The 16,680-nt window shown below is 36.9% G+C and overlaps 1 protein-coding gene across 2 annotated transcripts in view; it reads right to left on the bottom strand.

Annotated features, from left to right (window-relative positions):
* The window catches only part of side-VI (sidestep VI), an 841,483-nt gene that overhangs the window by 35,673 nt on the left and 789,130 nt on the right, over positions 1-16,680 (bottom strand). For both annotated transcript variants that reach the window (XM_074171294.1, XM_074171295.1), the window contains exons 11-12: positions 8,417-8,800; positions 6,055-6,267 (exon numbers count right to left, since the gene is read on the bottom strand). In XM_074171294.1, the coding sequence (XP_074027395.1) occupies positions 6,055-6,267; positions 8,417-8,800 (597 nt within the window). The remainder of the gene's footprint in view (positions 1-6,054; positions 6,268-8,416; positions 8,801-16,680) is intronic.

Below are 16,680 nucleotides of genomic sequence, written 5' to 3'. Positions count from 1 at the left end.
CGCTGGTCAGGCCCTATGTTCCGAAGCCCCGATACATTCGGTAGGGTGCGCCAGCATTATCAACCAACGACTACTCCCCACGCCGTGGGGTAAGTGATCATTGAGGCCGAGAATCATGTACCTTGAGCAAGCGCAGTATGTTGGACATACTGACAGCAAGTACATTAGGATTTCGAACGCCTCGCAGCAGGCCTTGCACGCGATTGCGGTAAATTGAAGTGTTGAATACATCACCCTGGCCGGCCATAATGAATCACTCAGTTTTCGAATTCAGCTCACCCGACCTGAAGAAAGCGAAAGTCGGGCGATTTGATAAGGTCTTTGATGTTGTTGAAGAAGAAGCCATGCATTGTCTTATCCTAGTGTTGTCGCAGAGGTGAAGTGATCTCTATGGCTTTCAAATGAGCCTTTTCCTGAATGGCTTCCAACTTAATGACAGAGTTGTGAACACCTCGTTCAGGATCGAAAACTGAAACGAGTACACCAGCTGGCAGGGCAGCTGCCGTATGGAAAAAATGCTCCAATGCCTGCTCTCTTACGGTCACGGAACATACAGAGGAGAGAATCCGAACTCCTGACGACATAACGAGCTCCATCCAGTACCAATCTGTCATGTAGATACTCCAAACTTAAAAATCCCTACTGTCGGGGGAAGGAAAACTGTGCAACGGACGATCACTTTCTGCAATAGATTTTCTTGTACCAAGATCAACATCTGAAAATAATACCACTTTTTTGTGGAAAAAAACTCAAATCAAATCATAGTTAGAGTCACCGGTGGATTTGTTGTACAGTACTGTAAACCAGCTGCCTATTTTATGTGATATATTTTGTTGTAGTATGTGCGAGCTCAACAATTAATATCTTATCCAATTGTGATTATGAATAATCATCAATGATTCATATTTAATTTTCATTTGATTTTTTGTTTTATATGGAATGCAGTTCTAATCGTAACATAGTGAAGTAGTGCAATAATTTGTACGATAAAATTATTCATTACTGCTCTATAAATATAAATCTGTTGGACAGTAAACGCTTTTATTATTATTATCATTATTACGGATTGAAAATTGAATTTGATTTGGGAATATGGAATAAACCGATTCAATCCTGATTCCACGAATAATAATTATGACTCTTGTTTCAAGAAACTCACATTCCTGATTTTTTATCCATGGTAGGTACAATGGAACGGCTTTTATTATCCCAGTGAAAATGAACAAAAACCTGAATTTTTCAATGTATCGTAAAAGTCAATTGGAACCGATAACAGTAAAATCTCTAATGCTGACGTACCCTAATGGAAACGAATAAAATGGACGGATTTACCTGTTTGTTTTTCTGAAATAGACTACTCAAGAGAGATCAACTAATTTTATATCAGGATTCGAACTTGATGCATATAAGAGGAAAGAAAAACATTTCATATTTCAAGTTGAATTGATATACAATTCCACAATATATAATAATGCTTCTAAGATTAGAAGGACCAGTACGAAAATCATAAAGGAGTGAGTAAAATGAATTAGTCGAAGTTTGGTATTGAACGATTATTGTGTTGAATCTGTGAAGTTTTCGCCGAAAAAGCTTACTTAAACTAGATAATTTTTTCCGGTCCATATGAGAAATTGAAATTGTTGCTGGTTTATCGGAGACGAAACATCATATTGGAATCTCTAAACGCTATCTTGTGTGAAAAGTGACACTGAGAAAGGATTCTTGAATGACATTAGAAAAAAAAACTGAACGAAATTGGCAGTTTTTTTTTTGAAAATCTCCGGAACTGAACCGAATTCCTTTTTTTTAAACTTTATTCAAATGAGCTATGAGAATTTTAAAACCATCATAGAATACAGCGTGTTTCATTTGAAAAAACTGACTTGTGTTTGATTGATGACTTATTTATTTTGTAGAAATTAATGAAGAAAAGAGAATTGGAATATTTTATGTTTTTTTACCACTTTTATTTGTAACTAACGTTACTTCAGTTTCGTCCTATAAGGACATTTCCAAACTTATACATTAGGTTTGATAATAGATTAAATGCCTCACTTATGAATGGGGTAAAAATCTTTTTTCAAAATCAACTGGCAGTTCAAACGAAAGAAAAAAAAAATCAGTTTTATTATATCGGTATAGACAAATTTTCATTCAGTTTAACAAACTATCAATTTTATAGTATAGTATTTTTACTCAATTGATTGTGAAAGAGCTATAGCCTACTCAGAAACAAGTGAAAATTCAAAAATATTGAGAGCAACTTCGTAATAACTTTGGTGCTCGTGTTTATACAGGGTACTCCATATTCGATGGTCTATCAGACGTCTCTACAGAACAAGAAAAAAATGAGAGTTTAAAATTTTGGTTACCAATGTAAATAATTGTGATCTATCGTTTGAAAATATTTTCATCACCGCAATGTTGCCACATCTACATGTAACAGACATCAACTTGTAAATTTCAAATAAAATACTCTATATATTATATCATTTTTGAATTATGCATCAAAATCCAAATTCCTTTTATGGAACATGTTGTATACTCTTTCATCGTTTTTGAAATAATAATTATTTTGTAATTTTTTTGGCGAAAACATGGCATTTTTAATATTTAATATCGCATGAATTAACTGATACTCGAACTCAACTTCTGGTAACGTTGAGATAAGATATGGTGGTTGTTAATTCAGAAAGAAACTCAAATTTTATTTTACACAGATGGAATACCCTGTATATTATTCAATTTTTGAATTGAGCCAACCAACGTGAACAACTTTGATCTACTATATCCTTTACCTACCTCTCACCGTTTATGAGATATGAACTATTATAAAAAAATTGTTTCTATGCAAGCATAAAATTTCCAATACAATAAAAAATCAAGTGCATAATCCACACATCCTTGAAATTTCAGCGTAGGTCTCAGGCCTTCAAAAATTCACTCCTTTAATACATATGGTGAAACTTTTTCTATGTCCAATCATCTACTCGAATATCAAAAGAGTTTCAATAATAATTATAATGATAATAATAATAATAATAATAATAATAATGGGATAAGCCAATGCATGGGGTCTTCTTCAATAATATTGAAGACCTTGGCTTATCAAAGCGCCTGACGTTCGCTTTTCTCAGGTCGAGTGGGCTGAAGTCGGAAACTGAGGGGTTCATCATGGCTTGCCAGGATGGTGTCTTTAACACCTTAGTCTACCGCAGTCGCGTGATGGGTATAGAGGTTCCTGACACAAGGTGCAGGGCCTGCCGCGAGGCGCCCGAGACCCTAATGCACTTGCTATCAGCATGTCCAGCATATGCGGTCTCGGCCTATATCCATAGACATAACGCGGCCCTAAGGGTGCTATATTATCATCTACGGCACTCCTACGGTATTGACGAGACACCGGTGTTGCCCTACGCTCCGGGGGATATTGAATCCGTTGTGGGGAACGAGAAGTGCCGAATTTATTGGAACTATTCGTTCCCCACCCTCAGGCTCATACAAGCTAATAAGCCTGATGTAGTTCTTCTCGACCACCAGATCAAGACGATATTTGTCGTGGAGTTTTCAGCTCCTGGCGAGACGAATATCGTCAGAAAAGAGGAGGAAAAACGGATAAAATATCGAGATTTTCTCTTCGAACTCCGCAGACTCTATCCAGATCACTCTGTCAAGATGGTCGTTCTGATTGTTGGAGTCCTTGGTGGAATGATGTCTTCTCTACTCTCGAATCTCAAAATCATACCGGCTTGCCGCATTAAGGCAGAAATCTTAGCCGCACAGATGCAGAAGGCTGTCATTCTTGGCTCACTGCGTTTGCTCAGGGCACATGATTCTCGGACCCAATGATCACTTACCCCACGGTGTGGGGAGTGGTCATTGGTTGATTATGCTGGCGCGCCCTCCCGAATGTATCGGGGCTTCGGGGGATAGGGCCTGACCAGCGCACACTACGGTGAAAAAAAAAAAAAAAAAAAATAATAATGATATAGGTCTTTATTCCCATAATGATACATTAAATAAACGGGAAAGGCTGAAGATCAGTTGGTTGCACCAAAAGATGCAACCTCTGTTTTTCATCTTAAGCCACATTAATTTTGAATTTCACAACCGAATTTCGGCAAGGAAATTGGTGTGTCATGATCTAAGTCTGATTTTAAAAACAAAATAATGGATTTGACAATAACTTGTTCGAAACTAATCAATACTGTTTTTTGTATGATTTTCACTATAAATGGTTTTACAAAAACCGCTACACGCGATTCGCTATATAATAGCTTCCTAGAGCGTAAAATGTCCGACTGTCATATTGAAGCAGTGACTCCGGTGACTGGTGATATGGAAAATGAAATAAACATTTTAGGATATTATTATGCTCATCCTCATGCATCAGTATCTAGTGCTGTGATTGATTTGGAAATATATCGAATTTCTGTATGGAGAATTTTACAAAAACATAATATGCACGATCATAAATTAATTAGGCTGCAAGCTTTGCATAAAGATGATCCACCAAAACGGGTAGAATTTTACGAAATGGCACTAACATGGACATACGAAGATCCAAACTTTTTGAAAAAAATTATACGGACTGATGAATCACAATTTTAACGTGAGGGAATATTCAATTGTCGAAATAATCACTCCTGAGCAAAGGGATTCCAAAAAAAAATCAGTTTTAATGTTTTTTGTATGCTCATGGATGATAAAGTTTTTATTTGCATATTATGTTGAAAAGTTGAATTTCGAAAAATATTTAGATATTCTGAGATCGACTGTGGGTGATTTTTTGGACAAATTGCCCCTGAACTTGTCTCGGAATTGTTAGTATTAGTTGAATGGAGCTCCTGGACATTGCACACGTGAAGTGAGTAGAGAACTAACCGATATGTTTGAACATCGGTGGATATGTCGTTTGGGTCCTTGGATTTGACCGCTTCAATCACCGGATCTGCCTCCCCTAGATCTTCTCGTCTGTGAAAAAATCAAAGAGAAGGTATATAGAACACCTTTCAATACGAAACAGGAACTGAAAGATTGGGTTAGATGTGTCTTCGAGGAAATCAAGGCGTCGGAAATCCGCAGAGCCACGACTGATCATGTAATAACATCAATCCATCAATGTTCACAAGTAAATGGTCAGCATTTCAAGAACCTGAGCTACTGAATTTTTGTCTTATCAGTGTCAAATGTCAAATAATTGCGAAGCTAGTTTCACAATATTATCTCTTGTTTTCTAGTGTAAAATTATTTTTGTTATCAATTTAATTTTGAAAAGTGTTCGTTCTTGTGTCGAAATAGTAATGTTTGTCATACACCCACTATGAAATTTCATTTATGTATTCCATTAAACCTTTCTGAACTAATGAAAAGTCATTATTCATTATTCGATATGTTCAATAATACATTTTTCCCGAATTTTGTATCTGAAATGTTATACTTGTATAGAAGAAAAAAAATTATAGAATAATTCATACCTCATAAACGGTTAGAGGTATAGGACACAGTTGTATAGGTATAGGACATAGTTGAAGATTGAAATAATATACAGGGTGTTCCATTTGAAAAAAAATTAGTTATGGTCGTTTATCGAAGATACAAATTGAGACATAACAACCACCATATCTTATCTCAATGTTGCCAGAAGTTGAGTTTGATGTATCAGTTAATTTATGCGATATTAAATATTAAACATACCATTGAAAACATGTTTAACAAAAGTAATTTGGATTTTGATGCAGAATTCAAAAATGATATAATATATAAGGTGTTCCATTTGAAATTTCCAAGTTGAAGTCTGTTATATATAGATGTGGCAAAATTTCGGTCATCAAACGATAGATCACCACTATTTACATCGGTAACCAAAATTTAAAACTCTCATCTTTTTTTGTTCTCCAGATACGTCTAATAGATCATCGAATATATAATACCCTGTTTATGCAAAACATTTCATACTAGACTGAATGCACCGTTTTTTCCGGTCACACCCTTTATAAATTCTTATAGAAGCAGCCCTCTCTGCAAAAAAGGAAAGCAAAATAAAGACTCTACCTGTTTGTTTTTCAGCGATGTTCAGCGTGAATCCCTCCAATGAGACCTGTTCGCTCCTTCCTTTGGTGTTGGCCCCGTACACAACCATCTTGAGTGTTTTTCCCGGATCGAGTCCACTCACGATAAATACTGGAAACTTGGCAGAAACGTTCGCCAGCTGAACACCCGTGCTCGAATCGTATACTTCCAGCAGGAAGTATTGGGGCTGGCCTCCTACAACGAGAGAAAAAAGTGAATAACGGAGTTCGGAACTCGTACTTATTCGGCGGTTAAGTGGTGGAACAAATTGGGAATGGCCGAGCTGAAGTTTATGCAGACAGGATGGGTCTGGAGCTGAGGTATCCTTTTTATTTTTATGGGTTTGTTAAGGTGGGATAACTTAATTTGGATGGATTCAATAGGAGTTATCGTAGTGGGGTTGACTACAAAACTTTCAGAAGTGACCAATGGGTGTTATTTTTAAATAGAGGTTATTCAAAAGACAGTAAAATGTATTGGGATGTGACTTACTAGGTCACAAAAAAGCTTTCGACTGATCATGTTCATTAGTGATTGCGTGAGAACGAATGACTATACCTAAAACTAGTTTGATTTTGCAGAGGGATTGAAAAACGAGTACATACTCAAGCTGACGACGTTTACATTGGCATATGAAATTTGCTGTCATTGAAGAAGAAATTATCCACACGTGATGAATTCTAAACTTTTTACTACCACAGATCTATCTGATTAAAATCTGTTTTTCCATTAACCAGCTGTCGCTCAACGACAACCCTCAGAAATTGAAACGAGGTCTTACCTTTCAACGTGTGATTTCGAACACCTAAATATACCACCACTTACAAACGATAGTGGCAATCTCCACAAAATTTTCTAGTAGCATAGAAAGTAGAGTAGGATTTCGAGTCAGAGCCTTTTAAATTTATTACACAGTAGTTTCTGACTTCAATTCTTTCCGTTAATGATTGATTCATGAAATAAAATTGTGTAAATGTTCCATCTGGAAGTTTCGTAATAAACTATATTAAACAATTCCAATTCACGTGCTTGTATACTCATCATTTAGTTGAATGGATGTTTTAATGTAATAGTAAAGATTTCGATGAGAAATTCATATAGAAAACTGAGCGAAAAACAACTGAAGAATAAAAAATCATTGGAAAAAACCGGGAAGAGGATTCGGCAAGTGATTTGAACGGTATTTATTCAATGAATGATTGATTTGAATTCACATCTATTCAAAATATTTCAGAATATGTTCGGAAAATCATAAATTGGGACTATCATTGAAATTATTCATATTTTTTTTCGTTCGGAAGCAGATATGCATGAAGTCGTAATTTTTCCAATTCATGTATGAAGTTGCATCAATTCATTGGATAGTCAGCGACTGCGGTAATATAGTATACACTAAATGGCATTTGAATATTTTTGATGACACTGATATCAGCGAAGTGAGGCAGCAGATACTTCGTGAATTCTATTATTTAGTGTTTCACTGCCAATTTTATATAAAAAACATCACATAGGAGTTCATCACTTCTTCTGGTCTAATTTTTGAGGCACATGACTGAGGGAAGTTTAAAATGGATGCAGAACAAAATCTTCGTTTTTCGGATGAAGGTTAAATAAAACCTACTGAAAAATAATATTTTATTTACTTTTTATTCATTCTAGTGTCGAATGAAATCTAATTAAAATATTATCATTCCGTTGTTACATTAATTTTCAGTATGAAATATTTATTCAAGTTTATAGGTTAGTTACAGACATTGTGATTTTTTCCACATCTCAGTTGTTATTGATGGCGAACGATTCACAAATGTTACCCCAATAATCAATATTATAAATGAAGATTCATTGCAGGAAAACATAGAAAGAAGTCCATACTCAAAGTGATAGATACATAATTGTGTATGTTGTTTATTTAGTCTCCTTCTCCAGAATGTGGGAGCGAGGTGGGCCTAGAAATACTTCTGTGGCTGCTGAAGGTATGGCGCTGATAGCATTGGAGGTAGCCAGGCAGGCTTCTCTCTATAAACCAGAGACCTTTGTATGGACCGTTTGCGTTGAAACTTTGGTCTGAGTTTTGCCATACTTGATTGGAAATGGTTCTGACTAGGGCCAAAATATGCTTCATTTACACTTTCAAGCTCTGTTACATTATTTGTGTTGAATACAATATTATTGAACTCGTGAAAATGATATTGGATGTTTTTTCACATGGAAATACGAGAAATACCTTTAACAAACACATTTGCTCAGAAACCATCTATACATTGAACGAATTCTGATACAATCATTCAAGAAGACTATGGAAAAGGCTCACAATTCATGTAAATTGTGACAGTAACGTACATACCATCAAATCCTTCCGTACACTCCACTTCTAAAGACTCGTTCGTCATATTTACGATAGAACAATTATGTGGAGGATCTGGCTTTCCTGCAGGAATGATATGGTAAATACAAGGCTCCTGTTGTCTGCCTGCTAAGTTATTGGCCCAGCACATCACAGTACCGTAGTCCATTTCGTTAATGGGAGTGTATGTGAGAGTTGAAACGAACCGATGAAGTCCCGACTTGAACCTAGTAGAGGGAACTTCATTTGCTTCAGCTGAGTTGTTGAACAGCCACTTGAAACTATCAGGAGGAGGGTAGGATTCAACCTCACAGAGAACTTTGGCTTTCTCCATCTTGGCAACGCCATAAACACGTTTCTGGTCTGAGCGACATATTGGTTTATCTGCAAAAAAGAAAAAGAGAATATGTTTACTATCTGAATTGTAGTGGAATATTTTAGTGAAAACAATATATGTTGATCTAAAGTGATACTCAATATTCAATGTACCTATATCATTTAAGTTTAGATACAGACATAAAACACATGGATTAGCTATCATATACAAGTGTTGCGGTTTTGTAAACCGTTTTGTAATCATCATAAAATTGATGATGATGAATTGAATGGAAGTATAACTGTGGTGGTTGTCTTTCCTTGCTGGAATCGTTCAACTCTGAAATGGATAACCAGCAGGGCCATTGGTAACACAACAAAAAAAATTTTACACAAATCAACAAACGATAAAAACAAACTTCTATTATAAACATCACAAAGGAAACGGATATATGATAGAGAACAACGATAAATAAAAATATGGTAATGAAGAGTTGAGGCTGTCAATAAAAATAACAGAAGATGAGTGTTTTTTACAGAAAAACAAAGAGTTAAAAAATGAAAAATATTTGAGTTCCACTTCGAAAAGAAGAAGTAAATTTTTTTTTGACTGCTTCACATTCCATCTGATCTCTTACAAACGACACAAGGCATTATTTGTAAACACAATCTTCTTTCTTCAAATCAATCTGCTGAAATTTTGTTATCAAATTAGTTTGATGTTCTGAATATCAACTGTTTCTAATTTCGAAATATCATTGATGAGAAGGGTTTTGAAGTAGCGACCCCATTTAGCTCCATAAGCCAACGCACATTTTCTACTGAAATTTCCTGGTTTTTCGAAATAGCCGTAATTGTTGAAGAAAGAAATAAACTGTTCAGATTGGCTCTACTGAAATGCTGCTGAATGGCAAAATCTTCGAATTCACTTCAGACTTGTATCTCGAACTTGTTTCAACTGTGAGGATCTATCAATCTTCTTGTTGGAAAACCAATAGAGTTCAGATCAGTGACTCCCAAAATGGTCCAGATGGACCCCCAGGGGTCCACGAGAGACTTGACAGGGGTCTACGTTGTTGTGAGTTGACAATTCGTAAGCGGTTATCCAAGAAAATGTATCTGGTTTCGATAATGAAGAACTGAATTGTTGGCTTGCCTTCACTTATAATTGTAGGCAGATGCTATTTTCAGAAGCTCTCGAATGTCACATGTAAAAACTTGCAAATTGTATATTCAGTGCAACGTGTCGAGACTTGCAAAGCACCATCGCTGCCGCCGCCGTCCGCAAGGCTCGCTCAGACGTACAACGAGAACTAAATACAACTTACGTGTGTACTTGCAATCTTTCATGAACTTGTTTGATTCTTTACCAATATAATAATAATAATAATAATAATGTGTCTTTATTCTGTCAATCTAGGATACATATAATCATATGCTTTTGTTGAGCAGGGACCGTACACTGAATCAGCAAAATTCAGGGTAGACAAAACCAACAAGAAATTTTCTTACAAAACCAACAAAAATAATGTTAATAATATTAACATTATTTTTGTTGCTTTTGTAAGAAAATTTCTATTTCCATAAATATTCTTAAGAGTTCCATAAGCCTTTTGAATAAGTTTTTTCACATGTGTTTCGAATTTTGAATTACTTTCGAGAAAAAGTCCCAGACTTTTCGCTTGATCTACAATGGACAGGTCCTTGTAAAGTATTTTTATTTTTATTTTGTCATCAATCTTCTGCCTGACATTTTTTGGCCCAAATATCAGAACATTTGACTTTTTTGGGATGTTACCTAAAAATGATCAGTTGCAGTTTCAACAAAATTATTGATGTTTTTATTAACTAGTGCAGAAGCCTTGTCAACTTCTTCAGGTTTGGGAAAGATATAGATCTGTGTGTCGTCTGCGTATTAATGAGAAGAGCAATTTCCAAGGGAGTTGACGAGCTGGCTGGTATAAATAGAAGAGACAAGTGGACCTAGGATTGAACCTTGTGGCACTCTCGACTTCAGTTCTAGGAAATTCGACTTATAGGCTGCTACTGTCATACTCTGATATCTTCCCCTCAAATAATTATTGAAGAATTCAACACTATCTGCAGATGTTCCTATATGTTTCATGGTTTGATATTCGAACCATCACATTCAATTGCATTGGTTTTTATTTCAATATGGTCTATATTTCATTTCCAACACACCAAATGGGGAGTTCTAAATAAAATAAGTGAGAATTTTGCTTGGTTTCTTGTGCTGTGAATAGATGTCATCCAAAGTTGGATGGAATAACTTTTTTGGTATAAAAACTTCACTTTTTCAACATCCAATCACAGTTCGATCAATTAATTCATCAACTGATCAATTCCCACTTCTTATTCGTAATCTATGATAACAAAAAGTTTGGTAACCTTAAGTTTAGATTTTGGACAGAAAGTGCAAGGGAAAAAAGTTTCATACCTCAATAAAGATCCCAAAATCATTTTGGCTAAAGAGATAATAACCAGTCGAATATAATATATTGTTGTGTCGAATTGGATTCTTATATATCTTGTCATGATCACGATACTGATATCAGAGGCAACTTTCCAAGAAACTAACACCAATTTGAAAATTGTATTAACCAAAGAATATTTGAACGTTTCATAACGTTCGTTAGACGTTAGATTCGAATGTCATTTATGTCACACGAACAAAGTTCATTAGTTCAACATATTTCGAAGCTGTTAAATTTTGATGAAAAAAAATCGGTGTAAGAATACAGAGAGAAGGTTAGAGACTAGTGTCTTTTTTTAAAAAGTTTGTTCGACTCAATAAGCCCGCGTAATTTTACTATTCGTGAGTAGAGAGTCTCTCAACAGGGACTTTCTAACTCTGACAATTGATAATGGCCATCTTGTTAAAGCTACATCTGTCAAATCAGTTGTCATTTATTCAGTCTGTTTTTTCCAAATCAACATTCAAAAACCAGGGCCAATGATGAAATTGTATGAAAATGGATATCGTAGTTGAGCAACGTACTGCACGCTTCGTCAATTTTATCGTCCTACCGAGATGACTATTCGCAGGGTGGTGGATAAATTTGTGTCTACTGGTTCCGTAAACGAGAGATCAACACCCTTACGCCGACGAAACGCAAGATCTGCTGAAAACATCGCGGCTGTCTGTGAGAGTCTGCAGGAGAATCCAAGGCAATCGAGGCACCCGCACAAAATTCAACTGATCAGAAACTGATGGTGAACGACCATTGATGAAGACGTGTGTTCGCTGGCAACTGACCCTGATTCCCATAAAAAATTATCTTTAGCGACGAGACCCATTTCTAAATGAATAGGTACGTAAACAAATGGAATTGCCGAATTTGGAACGATACCAGAAGCGTTCGAAGCTTTTCGAAAAAGTCACTGGTTGATGTGGATTTTGGGCTGGCGGAGTAATCGACGTTGGCCAGGCCATCACTATAGGTCAATGATTACCAACTTCTTCAGGAGTAAATTGGATGGTCTGGACACCAAATACATGTTGTTTCAACAGGACAGCGCAACGTGCCAAACAGCTCATGCCACATTGAATATCCTGCACGTGCAATTTGAGGGCAAGATCATCTCACGTGGAGGTGATGTGAACTGGCCACCGAGATTGTGCGATTTGAACCAGTCATACTTTCCTATTCTTGTTTTCTAAGTCACAGGTGTAAACGAATAAACCACAAACCATGGCTGTCCCCTATGCCAACCAAACTAGAGTGATTATTTAGCTGGTATCTTTTTGGCTGTTTTTGACAGATCACGCGTAAATCGTGTCTTGGTAATTGTCAAACTTATACAGTTTGGTCGCTAATTCAGCCATGAATCGACTCACGAATGAACAACGCTTGCAAATTATTGAATTTTATTATAAAAATTCATGCTTGGTGAAGAAAATGCATCGTGCACTTCTTCCAATCTATGGTCAGTTTCGTCGGCCTACTGAAGGAGCTATTCGGAAGCTTGTGACTAAATTTCGAACCCACTTTACATTATTGGAAATCAAACTACCAATACGCATACATGAAGTGAAAAATATTGCGGCTGTATACACCAGTGTTCGTGATGACCGTGAACTGTCGATTCGGCGCCGTTCACAGCAATTGGACCTCTGTTACTCCACTACGTGGAACATTTTGCGGAAGGATTTGGGTGCAAATCTGGTCGAATGGATACGTTAACAAGCAAAACTGCCACATCTGGAGTGAAGAACAGCCACAAGCATTGCAAGAGCTACTGATGCACCACGAAAAAGTCACTGTTTGTTGTGGATTATGGTTCGGTGGCATCATCGCGCCTTACTTCTCCAAACGCGACAATGCCCGGAACGATACTGTGAATGGCGAGTGCTACCGTGTGATGACTGACGACTTTTTGTTGCCCAAAATGGAAGAATTGGACATGCCTGACAAGTGGTTTCAACAAGACGGTGCGACATGCCACACGGCACGCGAAACAATGGCCCAATTAAGAGCCGCCTTCGGTGAATAGTTTATCTCACGTTTGGGGCCCGTCAATTGGCCGCCTAGATCGTGTGATCTTGTGAAGTCATGTTAAGGCTCATGGATAAACCAGCAATGACTGAAGTTCTGGAAGCCAATATTGAAGCATTTATACGTGAAATATCGGTCGATATGTAGAGAGAGTGTGCCAAAATTGGATCTTGCGCTTGGGCCATCCAAAACGGAACCACGGACACTATTTGCATGAAATCATCTTCAAATATTATTATATATATATTATTGATCTTGCTATCGATTCCAATAAAGGTTTAATAAATTTTTAAATTTTTTTGTGTTGTTTCGAAAATCAAATCCTATACCTCTTTAAAAAATCACCCGTTATTGTTATCGGTTAAATCAACCTGATTTACTCTCCAGAGTCATGGAAAATTGAACTTTTCGGATGCGCCCCACCCACAGGAAACTTGGCGGATATGTTGCATACATAATGGCATCAATAGGTCTTTCAAACGAATAAAAAATGTTGATGATATCTGAGACACAATTTGTTTTATTCAAAATCAAAGATAGAAAGCGGTTGATGAGAGATCCTATACAAAGCAAATTACAGGTTTCCATCTCTCTGGTTTGAATTCATTCATCTTGAACCGCACTTCTCGAAAACTTTCAGAAAAAGGCATCTTCGTGGAATGCTTTTTTGAAATTGCTTTTTTTGGTAGGTTTATCCAACAGTGATATGATCCGAACGTGAAAGATTCACTGCAGAAGATTCACCAAAATCTCCTTGCAGTGTTTGAGTATCCAAAAAAAAATTGAGAGAGTTCCTTCAATCAGCAAGTCCTGAACTACATTTCTCTATTGAAGCCTGGAAATATATCTACTTCATCATCATCCATTAGACTTCAATCGATCTCAGTGACTATTCATTTTTTTGTATGGCATACACTACTAAATTAACCTGTATAAATCCTCATGGAGTCTGTTCTGTAATATGATGCAGACAAATATAATGAAATTACGACAATACAACTCACAGATGAATGAAATGAGAAACTAAGCAATGCAATGTTTTGAAAAGAGCTCTGTTCCATGAAGGAATCTTGATTGTTTGTGTTTTCTTTGTTCATATTCTTTGAAATTTTAATTGCGAAACATCAACAAGGAATGAACAAATCCAGTCTAATTCAAAAATTCCACTGCCGTAACTCTTCTGTAGGAAAGTGAATATATATTCATATTTATTGTATATGAAGTTGAAAAAATTACAAAAAAAAATGATGTTACCATTGTCAATTCATTATAAGAAATCTCTTGGATCTGTACAAAACGACATGTTTATAAAAACTGAATGAAATATTTCGAGTCTAATTACCTGATTATTCTAATCAATGGTTCGTGAATGTAAATAATTATATTGAACCCCTGAATTTACCTATTGATTGTTGCACATATGAAAAATGTGGCTCATCGGAAAGAGTATATTTTCATTATTTATTTCTATAAGATCACCTATATCTCCGAAGATGAGTAAAAACGAATATTTTTTCATTGATCCACGTTTCACTTGCCTCCCCTCCATCGACTTGAAATGAATGGAAATTCGTTCATTCTACACTTGGAGAAGAGCAGACTTCGAAACGTAAAAATTTCGGTTGATCATTTAAGTCATGAGGCACCCACTTTTTGAACTTTCTGAACTCTCCAATGCGTTTTAAACAATCAAAAACCGCATAGGAGCTGATGACTAGTTCTTCAGTCATCCAACGCACTGTTTATAATAGGTCACTCTCCACCAGAGTCCTCAAATCCCCGTCCTAGATTACTGTATGTCAACCTCTACGGGGCTCATCTTCGAGGCAAAAATTCTGAAAGAAAATTTCGCAGACCTGGTTGCTTTCTTTTAGCTGTTTTGGCAGCGCCTTGGTTCAATTTGAATTTTTAGAGCAAATTGGTCAAAAATCGTTCAATATCATATTGTAGTAGGCTGAAAAGAGATTGTTTTTCAATCGGAAATTCACGCTATTGAATCCAACCTCATACACAAGTCAATCAATATATGGTCGGACAGTCAAGCGGCGTTGGAAGGTTTTGGCTCCTACCAAGCAATGTCTAAATTTGGTAGCAAATTGCCAAAAACAACTGTTCTCGACAGGAAGACAAATTTTCTCCGGTCTAGATTCCTGGCCATACTGGCCTGGAAGGCAATGAGGCTGCTGACTCCCTTGCATAAAGGATGTTGTAAGCAGCTTCATCGGACCAGAACCTCTCATTGTCATCGCTTTAGGCTTTGTTAAGGATTGAACGCCCGACTGGCAGGATTGGCTCACTCCAAGGTGTTTATTCACCCTTCGAAGCTCTTGATACCAAAAATTTGTTAGAATACAGTAGAAATGAACTACGATGTAGGTCACGGTCATCTGATCACTTATGGCACAATTGCCTGGTGGCCGAAATCTTTACAAAAAACGGCTCAGGCAAATATCTCTGGCTTACAGAAACATGCTTGTCTGGTCATCAGTGGTGCCATCAGTACCACACCATCAGCAACTATAGAGATTTTTATCAACTACCGTCAAACAAACTAGATCCTTCTAGATCCATCTCCTCTCCACATTTTTCTGGAGGAAGGGGCTAATGGACTGCATATAGACTTGTGCACTTCGCCAATTGCACAAATCAATTCAATGCAGAGTGCAACAGATTGTTGGATGACACTGGAAGTCACAGCATTCTGGAAATTACTTCTGACTGACTCCAACTGTCAACTATAAACTGCCTTATAAAGTATTATTTCCGAGTAGAGAAGACTAGATTCTGCGGGAGAAGGAAATATCAAGAGCAGAAAGTTGTTGATTCACAGATGGATCAAAAACATCTTCCGGTTATGGTGCAGGTGTTTTCAGTCGCAGACCCAGGACAAAGTTATCTACCTGCCTAGGAACTTATGCGACTGTATTCCAAGCGGAAATTTACGCTATTGAATTGTGTCCGGAGATATTGGATGAATCCAACGTCACTCACAAATCAATAAAAATATTTTTGGACAGTCAAATGGCGTTGGAAGCTCCTGGCTCAAAGCGAGAAACGCCTTAATTGGTGGCACATTGCCCAAAACGACTCTCATCGATAGGAAAACTCAACAGATTGTATCTGGTCTAGATTCCTGGCCATACTGGCCTGGAAGGCAATGAAGCTGCTGACTCTCTTGCAAAGGAGGGTGCTGCAAGCGGCTTCATTGGACCAGAACCTGGTTGGAGGCATGAAGTCAGAGGTCATTTCCAGAATGCTGTGACTGACCAACAGTCTGTTGCACTCTGCATTGAATTGATTTGTGCAATTGGCAATGTGCAAAGTCTGTATGCAGTCCATCTAGCATCTTTCTCCAGAAAACTGTGAAGAGGAGGTAGATCTAGAAGGATCTCCATGGCTGCAGACGGTGTGGTACTGATGGCACCATTGATA

This window comes from Leptinotarsa decemlineata, unplaced genomic scaffold (assembly GCF_025532065.1).
Source record: "Leptinotarsa decemlineata unplaced genomic scaffold, Ldec_3_MD MMD2_tig00000010_RagTag_RagTag, whole genome shotgun sequence".
NCBI classification, from domain to species: Eukaryota; Metazoa; Arthropoda; class Insecta; order Coleoptera; family Chrysomelidae; genus Leptinotarsa; species Leptinotarsa decemlineata.
This window is presented reverse-complemented; position numbering and strand designations above follow the sequence as displayed.